At 34.1% G+C, this 13,454-nt stretch overlaps 1 protein-coding gene across 1 annotated transcript; it reads right to left on the minus strand.

The window, feature by feature from the left end:
* Positions 1-4,328: 4,328 nt before the first annotated feature.
* LOC110029325 (40S ribosomal protein S16-like) lies at positions 4,329-5,002 on the minus strand. The gene has a single exon (XM_020731567.1). It carries the CDS (start codon positions 4,932-4,934, stop codon positions 4,494-4,496), a length of 441 nt encoding a protein of 146 aa, XP_020587226.1. The 5' UTR covers positions 4,935-5,002; the 3' UTR covers positions 4,329-4,493.
* Between the last annotated feature and the right edge of the window lie 8,452 nt (positions 5,003-13,454).

A 13,454-nucleotide genomic window follows, 5' to 3' on the forward strand; every position in this document is an offset into this window, starting at 1 on the left:
GATACTCTTCCTCCACAAAATACTCTTCCTCCACTCCTCAGACATCTTTCTAGTTTTTAAAATAATAATAAAGAGTTTAGTAAACCAAGAAACTGCAAAATCTCCTAAACATTTCCATACTTCAATTGGGATATCATTAGGTCCTACAGACTTTCCATCCTTGGCTTCTTTAAAGCATCATCAACTTCCTCAATTTCTTTTTTACAATGCAACGGTAAAAACGAAATGTTTTATTATTATTAATGATATTAAGATCACTAAAGTAAATCGGATTTTCAGAAACTTCATTAAAAATTTTATCAAAATAACTCACCCACCTATGTTAAATATCTTTTTCTAAGAAAGTATTTTTTTTTATTTTCATCTTTAATACACTTTAATAATGGAAAACAGTAGAACATTGACCGCATATGTGGATGGTTATTTTGAGGCATGGGGAGGAATGAGGAGGTGAAGTTGTTTGTATTGTGAATGGGGGGTTGCGGACGGTTGTACCTGACATTTTAGAATTTATCATATCATTTTGGACTAGTGCGGTTAACATTCATTGATTGTTATAAATTTTGATTTTAAATGAAGAATTAGTCAATAATGTAAGTCATAATATTTGATCTATAAATAAATAGGCTTTCAAATGATGAAAAACCTTTAACCTAAATAGTAAAAAATCATTGCTTTGCTTCATTCTGCGTAAGGCTGTCAAAAAAGCTCGTTGTTCGCGAACAATTCGTGTTCGGTTCGTCAATGAGTTTGTGTTCGATTCGTTTGATAAGTAAACGAGACGAACGTGAACAAATTTTTTTCGTTTGGTTAGTTAAACGAACCAAACATTTTTTCTTTTCTTTTCTCTTTGTTTGGCTACTTTATACATAAGAGATTTCTTTTGTTATACAACGAGAGTTTGAACATCTAATCTATTATAAAGATCATTAAAAAAAGAATTTTTAGCATCACAGATTATTCTTTTAGACTCCCTAAAAATCATTTTATATTTTTCGCAGTTCTCTAAGCTTTTACATTTAAACAATATTTTATAACAAACTTCTTATATTTTATCTTTTCTTGCACATTATTATTTCACCACCAACTATTTTTATTTAAAGAAATTTTTTCTTTTGATTCTCAAAATATATTTTTTGTTACTTGTTTAATAGTGTTTGTTATGATCTCACATAAAATTCGCTTCTCCATGAACATCCATCATGAATATCCAAAATTGTAAAATCTTGAATTTTACTCATAAAAATAATTTTATTATGTCTTTTAGGTTCCCAATCTAATTCTACAAAGATGAGTCCTAGTATTTTTTTTTTTATTTTACAACTCTTCATCTTAAAATCTAGAACTAATAAACGATGTTGAGTACTTAAATCCTCAATTGGAATGACCATACAATCTTTGCAATCTCGACGATAACTTCTTCTCATAAGAAAATAATCAATTTGTGTTTCATTAGATTCATTCTTATAAGTAATAAAATGTTCATCTTTTTTCTTAAAAAAAAGTATTAGTAATAACAAAATCATATGCTAAAGTAAAATCTAAAATAGTTCTTCCTTCTTCATTAGTCACTCAAAAACCGTGGTCACCATGAATTTTTTTAAAATCTTCTACCACTCTACCGACATGTCCATTTAAATCTCCCCCAATAAAAATTCTTTCTTCAAGTTTTCTTCAAGTTTTTTCTTCAAGAGATATCATTTGTATTAAGTCTTCTAAGTCATTCCAGAATTTAACTTTAGACCCTATACCTAAACCTACTTGAGGAGCATAAGCACTTATAATATTAAAAATCTTAGTATCAATGATAATCTTAATAAGCATGTCCATTTAAATCTCCTCCAACTCTATTAATTTTTTACAACATTATCTTTCAAACTCTAATATATAATTACACTTATACCATTTCTAGTGCGACTCTTACCAGAATACCAAAGTTTAAAACCTAAGTTATCAATCTCGTAGATTGTATTCATTTAGTTTACATAAAATATTAATCTTTCTATGAATCATAATATCAACTAATTCCATTAATTTTCCATTGAGAGTACCTATATTCCAAGATCATATCTTAAAATTAATTTCATTAGCTTCATTAATTACACCTACACCAATTTCAACAAAACAACAACAAAATAAATTTTCTAATATATGATTTAAGCGTATATCATTCATAACAAGATGAAAAATTGTCAAAGCATTCGACAAACCAAAGACCACTACAAGAAATTCATAATGGCATTCAAAGTGCAATCGCACGAGGTTGGTTATATCAGTAACATAAATCAAGCTTAAAAAACCTATAACTTCTTAAAGTTCATCTAACAGTTCATCTAAAAGTTCATCAACAGTTAAAAATTGAAAACCGATTAGGATCAGTAACCTGATTCAATGATAATTTAATGGCCTGTAACTTGAAGGGATTGATATTATATAGAGAATATGGTTTGGAAAACTCCAAGAATTGATAGCATTAAAAGAGGTGTGAAGCAAGCTAAGGTTATTGAAACTAATTGAGTTAAATTAAGGTACAAAGCAACAGGATTAGTAGTTAATCATCATAATTGATGCTATTAAATGTGTTCAGCTGTAAGAGAAAAGTCCACCATGGGAATGGCATTAGTTTTGTTTTGCTATCAAACTCCCAAGAGATCACAACACGTCAAATGAGAACATACAATTTGAAAAATAAACAAAATTATCGATGTGATAAATCAACTAGTGAATGCTTAGTCATGCAGTTTAATGATTCTCCATCACCCACCAAAATCTTAAGAAGTTTTAACAGGATTACCAGTGACTTCACCGTGAATCCTTAAAGTTCATAGGGACAGGTAATTCTATGAAAGCACGATAAGTAATTGTTGGAGAAAAAAGGAGCAAATGGTAAAAAGATTGGATCTAAACAAATAAAAACAGGGTCTTCAAAATCTACATCATCGTTCTTCAATAGAAGCTTTTTCTTGTCTTCCAAATGTCGTTGAGATTAATCATAAATTAAATCTAAAACAAAATTCATTCTAGTGCCTTTCCACTACTTCAACAATGATGATTTTTCTAGCCGGTGATGGCAAATTATCTTATGGATTACCCAAGACAGAAGGGTGCCTGGAATAAGCAAAAACCCAACTGTGATACTAGTTATTGGTGGATGATTTGATTGTGTGTATGAAGTATTGGAAAACTTATCATTAACTAGCTCAGCTAAATAAATAGCTTGATCCAAAAATTTCAGAAAATGCATGCATACCTCGCAGTGAATATACACACTAACTCAGAATTCAAAGTTCTTTTTTTTCTTTTTTTCGGTAAGAAAAAGTCTTCTACTATGATAACGTGATTAGGGTATTGTTCAAACTTGGACTAAAAATCTTGTATTGAGGAAAGTTAAGTGAGCTTAGAAAGCACTCCATAAAAAACATGATAATGTGGAGTGCTGAAACAAACATATATGTGATGCAAGAAGGTTGCCTGAGAAAAACGTTATGAAAACCATGGAATTGATCTTTCTTATAAATCTCGGGTTCAGGATTTCCACCAGAAAATTTCAAAATAGAACCCTTGAATGATCCAACTGAGTTGTGGTGAATAATGGAGCAAAGATTTGTGTTTCTGATATTGTTAGAATCATCTAAATGAAATCATTTAACAGACCCATGTAGTTGTTCTTGTTGAAATGCAACATGAAACAAATTGACAATAGATTTCCTGAAGAATATTGCCAATAGATTGAAGATGTGCACCATGTGATGCGAGCTGTTCCAAGGAATCGTCCAAATTTTTGGAGACAATTCTGGTATCTTTCAGCATGACTGCAAAACCCCAACAGGACAACCATATATATGATTGGCAGCATATGAGAAACTCAGAAGCACCAGTTGCCCTTAGAGAATAAACAAAAAGCTATAGAACGAGAAACAGTGGAAGACAAGCAGAACAACAAGAGAAACATAGCAATTGAGTTTCATTTCCTGCAGGTTAAACAGAGGCGGTAATGGATAAAAAAACTCCCAGAAGTTTAGTCATCATCCTTGATGTCCAGTGATTGGTCGCATGGGCGAGTTAATAATATCATAGCCCAATAGAAGTCGTGCAAAGTGCTAAAACACTTAGCTTTTTAAGTCAAGATAAGGAACGACAACTGCGTCTGAAACATATGATAATTGTATAGAAACCATAACCACATACTCAAATAACGTTAAATGAAACAGACAGAAATTAAAACTACAAAGCATACCTACAATAAACCTAAGGAAACAAAAGGAAAAAAGAAGAATTATGTTGAACAATCATAAATACCTATTGAAGTATCCAAGAAATGAGAAAACTTGAAGAAATGAAAAATAACATCATGCAGGAGAACAAATTTTTTAGTTCCATAAACAAAATTGACATCAAGTTCTTTCAAATAAGATAATGTTATATAATTCCACTTGCAAAAAAACGAGAATAAGGATGAGACGACTCCATTCCCAACCGACCCAACAGCAGACCTAACGATAAGATTTCTGGAACCTTGCCCGAGCACCGCGACCACCAAACTTCTTGGGCTCGCAGCGCCGCGGATCGGCGACGAGAAGCGTGCGGTCGTACCTTATGAAGATGTCCTTTACCTCCTTCTTGGAGTGCTCGTCTACGTACTTCTGGTAGTACGCGACGAGAGCCTTCGCGATGCTCTGGCGGATGGCGTAGATCTGAGAGGTCTTACCACCACCACGTACGCGGATGCGCATATCGACGCCACGAAAGCGTTCAACTCCGGCAAGGAGGATGGGTTCAAAGGCTTTGTACCGGAGGATCTCCGGCTTCACGAGCTCGATCGGGACACCGTTAATCTTAATCAAGCCCTTGCCGGCCTTGCAGTGGGTCACGGCAACAGCCGTCTTCTTGCGGCCGAAGCATTGAACCGAATTTACCCTCCCTTCTGCTGCCATCGTCGTTAACGTCCGCCGACGCGGGAAAGAGAAAAAAACCCTAATAGGCACAGAGGCTAAGACAATCTAGTGGCGTCTGAACATTATATAGGAGAGAGGAGGAGCACAACGGGTTTTTTTTTCTTTTTTTTTTTGAAAAAGGGGTGGGGGTGGTGAGTATGGTGGTGAGTATACAGCCCAAGTAAAACCATTAAAATGTAAAAATTTACTTGTACCATAAAAAATAAAAGAAGTTAAACATCAAAGAAATAATAAAATAATAAAACAAAATTAGCATCTAAATATAAAAAGATTAGTTGAGGATCTAAAATGTCTTATGGTACTCTGCATGCATCTCTAGATCAAATGAACTCTCCAACAGTCAATAAAGTAGAATTTGATATTGTGGTGGTCATAGCAGACAAGAAAAGTTGTTAAGATTTTAGTGAATTTGATATTAATTCAAGCTACTGAAATGATATGCAAAAATGAGAAGTCTAGAGACCCACAAGACAGTCAAAACACTCAATAACACCATGGAACATGTGTTCTAAGCCGAAAAATATAAAGCAGCAAAGAGCCCAGTAAGTATCAATTCTTGTATCATAGTGGCAATAAATATAGATAACCAGATAGTTATGAAGCCCAAGAAGACCACCAAGTAAGCCAGGGTGGACAAGAGTTTTTGCTGCTATTTAAGAGCAAGCTTTTCCAAGTTGATCGACTCGTGATTGAAAGAATGAAGTAATCATGGGCAACATTGATTACTTCTAAATGTAAGTTATATTTATAAAACTTAATATTTTATCTCATTTATTTTATCTATGAAAAAATATTATATTTTAAAAATTTGTAATCTTGTAATTTTAGTTTAAAATTCATATTAACTTTTAGGGGCTACCACCTACTTCCTATGTATTTACATATCTAACACCTAAAAACCTTTTTTTTAGCTTCATACAATTCAAATTTTGCATATTTGACATATTAACTATAAAGTTTGTCATTTGACACAAATATCAAGGCTATTAGCATGAATCTTAAGATATTTTTTAGCAAGAATTATTCAAACTTAAATTAAAAATCATCTAGAAGTCTGGTTTTTTCAAACATATAGTCAAGCTAACCTACTCGACAAGACAAACACAATGACACCAAAATTGATCCAATCCTAGTCAATCAAGCCCAGATCAAGTCATTAAATTAATATTGTAATCTTTAAGTAGATAATTAGAGGGAGTTCAAACGGATTCCAAATTTGACAAGCTTAGAGTCAAATAAAGTATCTCAATAAAACAAATCTAGTGAGCTCAATGTCACTCAATTCTAAAGTCGTTGTGGTAGTCAAATGTCCACAAAAATCATCTAATTGAGGAAATCTCTTTGGATCGTTTGATAGTGTGGTTTGAATTCCTTCTTTATTTACAGAGAAACCTCTCCCAAACTCTATAAATAAAGTCCAACCATTTTCATGAAACGGGGCTAATAGTTAAACAAGGAGCTAGATCGGATGAAGAATGAGTTGAATTCTAGTATGATTCTGAATCGAAGACCTGATGAATGCTTCCCGCTCCAAAAACCACACTTTCATCAACCACCACTCGTCGGGTATCATCACCACAGCTAGCTACCCCCTGCTCATTGCAATGAAGCCCCTCACAAAGTAATGATGTACACTATGAAGTAACTAAGCACAATGCAGAGTAATGACCAACATTGTAAAGAAATGAAGCACCTTACATAGTAGTGCATCAATTTGAACACAAATAGAATGACGCGCCCTGAAGACAGTGTAACGACACATCCTAAAAATAGTGTAACAACTCACCTTGAGTGCGATGTAACTCCCTGCAATAACTACTTACAATAGTCATACTTAACATAAAATGACCTTCTCTGAACTCTTGAATTTAAATCTTCACAAGTCTCCACTATGGTCTACGACCAATGTGATTCACTTTAATTGCAGTCCCTTACTATGGCCTTGGTGGCCAACTGACTCTTTTACAGCTCACCAGTATAGCCCACATGGCCAACTACGTTCTACATGTCTGATAGCTCTTGGAGCTCCCAATTATGACCTTGTGGCCCATAAATATTATTGTAACTCACCATAATAACATATGTGACCAACTACATCCTACACGGCTCATAATGCATGCAACTCCTAACTCCAATCTTTGTAGCTTATGGACACTACTATAGCTCGTCACTATCGCCTATATGGGTAACAACTCATGCAGTTCCCAACCCCATTTTATAACACCCATGATGTTATTTTAGCTCACAAGACACTATTATAGCTCGTCACTATCGCCTATATGGGTAACAACTCATGCAGTTCCCAACCCCATTTTATAACACCCATGATGTTATTTTAGCTCACAACTACAACCTACATGATAAACTATGACTTACATTGTTCATAGCTCAAGCAGCTCCTTTCTACTGTTGTTCTGGTTAAACAACGCTTCTGAAGTAACCATCTCCAGTCTACATCGCCAACTACTACCACAAATTTCAACTATGACCTCTATGACAAGCTAACATAAAAGCCACCACTTAAAACATTCATAGTGGAATAATGTCTCCATAGGAACTGATTACGACCTCTGTGGCTCGTTATTGCTATCTTTACTAAAATACCCGTGCACATTGATCCGCCTGAAAAATTATATATTTTCAATATACATTTAATATTCATTTTATGCACATTATTTATGATATCTCACCTTAAAGAAATGTATTTTGCATTATTTTGGTTCCAGAAACAAGAAATAGGTTTTTGAAGAAAATGAAGCAAAAATAGTGCAATTTCAGTCAAAACGAACAAGGAAGAAAATTTTGACCTGATACATTTCGATATGTCTTTCTATGTTTAATCTCCCTTACATTCATCACATATTTTTGAATGAAATTATATTTTAAATAAATGTTATTTTCATGTGTAAATAACAATTTGGAGCGCAACGAAGCTGAAGCGGGATGAAATGAAGTTGAAATGAAGCAAAATAGGGTGAAATGGTGGATCTGCCTACAGGGTCCACCAGCCTACAGGGTGGCTCTTAGGCACCCAAAACGGGTGCCTAGGCTCCAGCGATGACGAGAAAACAATGCCTAGGCTTTGAAAATGGTGCTTAGGCGCTAGAATCAGTCAAGGGGAGGTTTTTGACGGTTTTTTGTGGTTTTAGGATGTTCTTGAAGCTTTAGGCAACTTGCACGCCCTAAGATGATATTAAGTCTAGACACTTGGAAAGGTTTTTTAATCAATAGATGTGTCTCTTGGAGTGAAAGGATGTGTCTTTTGGAGTGAAGGGGTGTGTCTTTTAGAAAAATTAGGTGTTTGACTTCTCTTTAAATAAGGGGGCTCGCGCCTCTAATGGAATGTAATTAGTGTGTATTTTAGGAGTTTTTAGGAGATTTTTAGAAAGAGTTTGGTGTGAGTTTATGGAGATGTAGATTTTTTTTATTTTCTAGAGAAATTATTGAGGGATTTTGAGAGATATGAGTAAGGAAGTATGAGCGACACATGGATCGACAGTGGACATTTTTGGAGAGATGTTTCATCTTTCTTTCAGAAGAAAAAAACTAAATATTGTGTTTTGCATTACCTTGTGATTATTATAAATACTTTCTAGTGGATTTTCTTTGATTTAACAAAGTTTTATGAGCTTTATCCATATTTCGTGAGTAGTTTTCTTTGCTCTTTTCTTTTAATATGAAGTAGTGACATGTTTAAGAAAATCTATTTTATGATAGAATAATTCTTATTTTCATGTGAAGAGTAATATCTCCTTTGCTTCATTGACATAACTTAAGTGAAAATAAGTTATGCTAAAATTTGTTGTAAGTGAAACTAAGACTTGGGAAAGTGGTGATCTCGCAACTACAGTGCACTCACATTGTCCGGCTAGCTATTGCAAAGTAATTTGGGCAGTAATGCAACTTTTAAGTAAATATAATTTAATGATTTGTTTCTATTAGATGCTTCTAAGTGACAGATAATTGCATAAAACTAATAGAATACTAAGCGTACATATACACTCGAAAGAGGGTAAGTAAATATATGTTTCTTATTGGCACATAACTTATTATATAATTCTATCAGTACTTTTACTGCTTATGTCATTATCTTCTTTTTACTTTTCTTTTCCAATGAATTGGATGCATGTTTAGAAATTTATATTTGCTTAGAAATTCTCTTATTTCATAAATGTGATGGTATTTTCACTGGCTCTTAATTTACTTTGCAAATTGTTGTCAATTGGCTATTTATTTTGTTAAAACTTGTTGAGAAACTTACAAACCCGAGAGGGCTAAGATTATTCCAACTAGTAAGTATCACATTTCACTTTGGAAAGAGCCATGACGATCCGAGGGGGCGTGTAAATAGATAGGGATATAAGATTTGATGGACATGAAATTGATGTTTCTAATGTGACAGGCTAGATTCTTTTATCAATTTGGTTTAGAGTTGGAACTAAGGGTCACTGGTATGTCATATAGAGAGAGCACATTGGGTATTCTAGAGGTGAAAGGCTAGAACCTACCTAACAATACTATACATGTCAACACTAACTTTAGATTAGTCGATGTTCTTTATGCTCGAAAGAGGTAAATAATATATATGCTCCTATTTTTTACTGGTACATTAAATTCTATGCATTCCATTCCTTCACATTTTCTCTGTCATCGCACTTGAGAATAGTGTTTTTACATCTTATAATTCACCAAACCAATTTATCCAAATAAGTTATCTTTAGAATTAATATTTGCATTTAGGAATAACTGTTATCCTTATATTTAATATTCGCATTTAAGAGTAGTTGCTAGATAAAATATCATCTTAATCGACCTTCCAAACTAATACCTGATCGTAGTAGATGATGATTTCGCCTAAGAAATTTCTTACCTCGCTTCTCTGTGGGATTGATATTGTGGTCTTTAGAGAAAACTAAATTTTACTTGAAACGATACATATACTTGCGTAGTACCCATAGTGTGTAAACTATTAATAAAAAATTCTAAATTTTATAACATATCGATTTGACACACTAACCGCTAAATATAAATTGGGTCAAGTTTTTTGTCATCTTTTGAAAGTTAAATTACTGTCTAATTGTGATTCTGGTCAAGTTTTGTTTAGCTTGAATCAGTGTGTAGCACTAAGGTCTATCAAGTTTTTGGCGTCGTTATAGGGAAGCTACGGTGATAACTTTAGGAGAATTTTAGTTGAACTTAGAAGACTTAGATTTGGCTATTTTAGTTTTATTATCTAACGTGTTTCATTATTGTGATATATATATAAATACCAAAAATATTTTTCATTGTTTAACGTGCTTGATATCCATCATATTAGTTAAGTCTCTAGATTTATATGCGTAGTTCAGGAGCTGCAAACCTTGAATCATACGACTCAGTAATAAAGAGAACTATTAGGAGGATTAGGAAATAGAAAAGATCTTAAGAAGCTGTTATAGAAATTATGAATTATTAAAAAGATAATATACTAAATATTTTTAACTTCTCAAATTGCAGATATTTCAAGAAAACCACTACCCTATAGAGTTGAGTTTTACTTATGCATACCAATTGACTTTTTGAAAACATATATTCTATGCATTCATCATCAATGGCTTGCATAACCCATTACACATCTTGTTTCAATGTACTCAAAACTAATTAAAATACAACTAAACATTTGAGTGTGGTGAAGCATAAAACACTTACCTTTGAAATCTAAAAAATTATTCACATTAGTCTTAGGACATTATGCATATCATACATAGATAGACAACTTGATTTATAATTAAGTCGTAAGGCCTATTACTTCTAATTAATAACAACCTACTCTATATTGCATTATCAGGACCGGTCATTTTTGTTTTGAATGCTATTAGGTGGTTCAGATGGCAACCCTTTTCAAGCAGGGTTGTAAGTCCACTGTATTTTGATTGTTGTGTTTTTAAGTTAGTGTTCCGAAGTTTAACTTTTCTTATTGAACTTTACTTTAGGTCTTTGAGGTTGTTCTTCTTGTTATGATGTAAATCCTCATTTTAAGGCTCTTGCATGATTGTATATTGTGTAGTATAAGTCCTAACATTCTAATAAAACATTATGATGAAACATTAAATTTTTCTTTAAAAATGTCAAATGCCCTGAACTACCGAGGTTTCCTCGGTATCTTCAAGTGTCCCCCACCTTTTCTCATATTATCTTTCATTGTAACTGTTCAACTTTTAACCTTTTTTCATTTGAAAATTCAATATCCAGTCGTGGAAACCTAAACTTAAGAATTTCTTGAGAACAGAATCACAACTTAATCGAAAATTTTCCTAAGTAACTTCAGTTGCTTAAGATGTTTATAACCATATGGGCTTGCCATTATAGGAAGACGATGACTCAAGAACTAATTTAAACCCTATATAGTCTTCAAATTAGATAGTGGAAATAATATATCGGGTTTAAACCGTAGACTAGTATAGATATCTAATATTTTCTTAGGTAGGATAATCAAAATCATCATAAAATGATTGTTATATTTTTCAAGATAGTTTACTACTTTCGATGACGTGCTTGATTATTTGAACAACCAAAATTTTGAATCAACACAGCATTTGAAAGCCCCATGTCGAAGCAAAAATAATACCTAACAATAGCCTCAGAAGTGATGCCAAATTTTTTGCTCTGACAATATCAAGCAAAAGAAAGATGTATAGAAAATGATGCATCGCCATGTACAAATGTCATATCAAGCAATTGATAAGCTACACACTCACACACTATCTCAAAATTGCAAAGGAAAATCCATGAATACAGACATATAAATACTAATCCACTACAAAATCCTCCTCTACATCAAAATTATGCTCATACAAGTCTCATTTAGTTAGACCAACTTTTCGAGCCATAGAGGAAATCTTCAAATGCATGGATAAAACATAATCAATGTTAGAATTTATTTTTAAACATAAAAAGGATAAGTTAGAAGAAGTTTTTTTGGAAGACTATTCAGAGGTTATGTAGATTGAGATTATTAAGCCATATATTGCTAGGATGGATATTGTCTAGGAGTTTTTTTTTCATGGGCATGAAAACTATTAAATGACATTTTATAGAAAAAGTTTTTGAAGAGCTCATGACAAGAATTAAACAGTTGAAGACGAATGAGGTATCGAGAAAAAAAAAAGATGCTGCTTTACGATAAGAAAATTTGGAAGAAAATGATAAACCCTTCTCCGAAGATAGCCACGATGATTCCAACCAGATGAATTTCATTCTCCTGCACTGGTCAACCTATAGGATCCTTTACTGGGGCCTTCCCTAATTGCTATGAGTGCACTCCAATAAAACTTCTTCAAATTTCTAGCTCTGATGAGCTCTTCCCCCAATACTTTGTTTGGACTACATGATGTTGGTGCAAATTTTAGTGGAGCGGCTTTCTTAAAGTAGTCCTTGTTTTGAATGGCTTGGACTAGCTTGATCATTGACACGTTCAGAGGTGTTGACCCTTGCATCTCTCGATACATGTGTGGTCGCTCATAGTAATGAGTTGATTGCTGGCTAGGATGGTATTGCTGACCCTTGCTGCCTCAACCACCCCCTCAACCATCCTGAGGTTTGGGGTGGTCGGTCTGCCAACCTCCGAGGGCATGATCTTCTTTTTGCTTTCTGTCATCATCTCAATCCTTTGATTTCTGCGATCGGTGGTTGAATGCTATAGGTTTAGTCTTCAAGGACTCCATAAGGTCCTCTTCGGTGACGATATGGTCGTTTGCTAATTCCAAGACCTCTGCAAAGGTCCTTGACTTGAGTATATTCAGGGCATTCCGGAACTGCTTGTTCTAGATTCCTTGCTTCAAGACAGTTCGGGTGATGAGGGGCTTTAAAATTTTTTCCTCTAGCATTTTCTTTTGGAAACAACTGATGTAAGCATACAGTCTCTCATTCTCTCCTAGCTTGACATGAAGCAGGGTCTCTGTGATCTTCCTCGATTTTTGCACATTAGCAAAATGTGTCAGAAAGAACTTTCAGAATTTGAAGAAAGATGGTATGATTCCATTTGTCAGGCTGTTAAACTATCAGAGCACAACTTCTTTTAGTGTGGTTAGAAATAATCAACACTTCATGGCGTCACCAATCTGTAAGACTCTGACCATTGATTAAAAGGAAGCAAGGTGATCGACCGAGTCACTCTTCCCTTTATAAGGATCGAAGTGCGGAATCCTAAGCTTCACCTTGGGTTTGGTTCCCATGATGGGCCAAGCAAATGTTCCCACTCGGTCTGCCCGATGTGGCATTGTCGGCGTAGATGCAACTCTATCTACCGTTGGGAATCCTCTAGTCCTTTGGTTAACTAATTTCCATGCCTACCTTAGAGTCCTGACGGATTAACGATGGGAGTCTTCTAAGGGTAGATTCTCCAAGACTCTCCCTCCATGAGCGGTGGTTGGGTGTTCTGCTGGATCATGGCCACCTGAAGAGCCTCAAATTGGTCTAATATTTGAGTTCGCAATGCTTGGAACTTTTTCTGTATATCTT

The sequence above is a fragment of the Phalaenopsis equestris genome, unplaced genomic scaffold (assembly GCF_001263595.1).
Source record: "Phalaenopsis equestris unplaced genomic scaffold, ASM126359v1 Scaffold000562, whole genome shotgun sequence".
Lineage (NCBI taxonomy): Eukaryota > Viridiplantae > Streptophyta > Magnoliopsida > Asparagales > Orchidaceae > Phalaenopsis > Phalaenopsis equestris.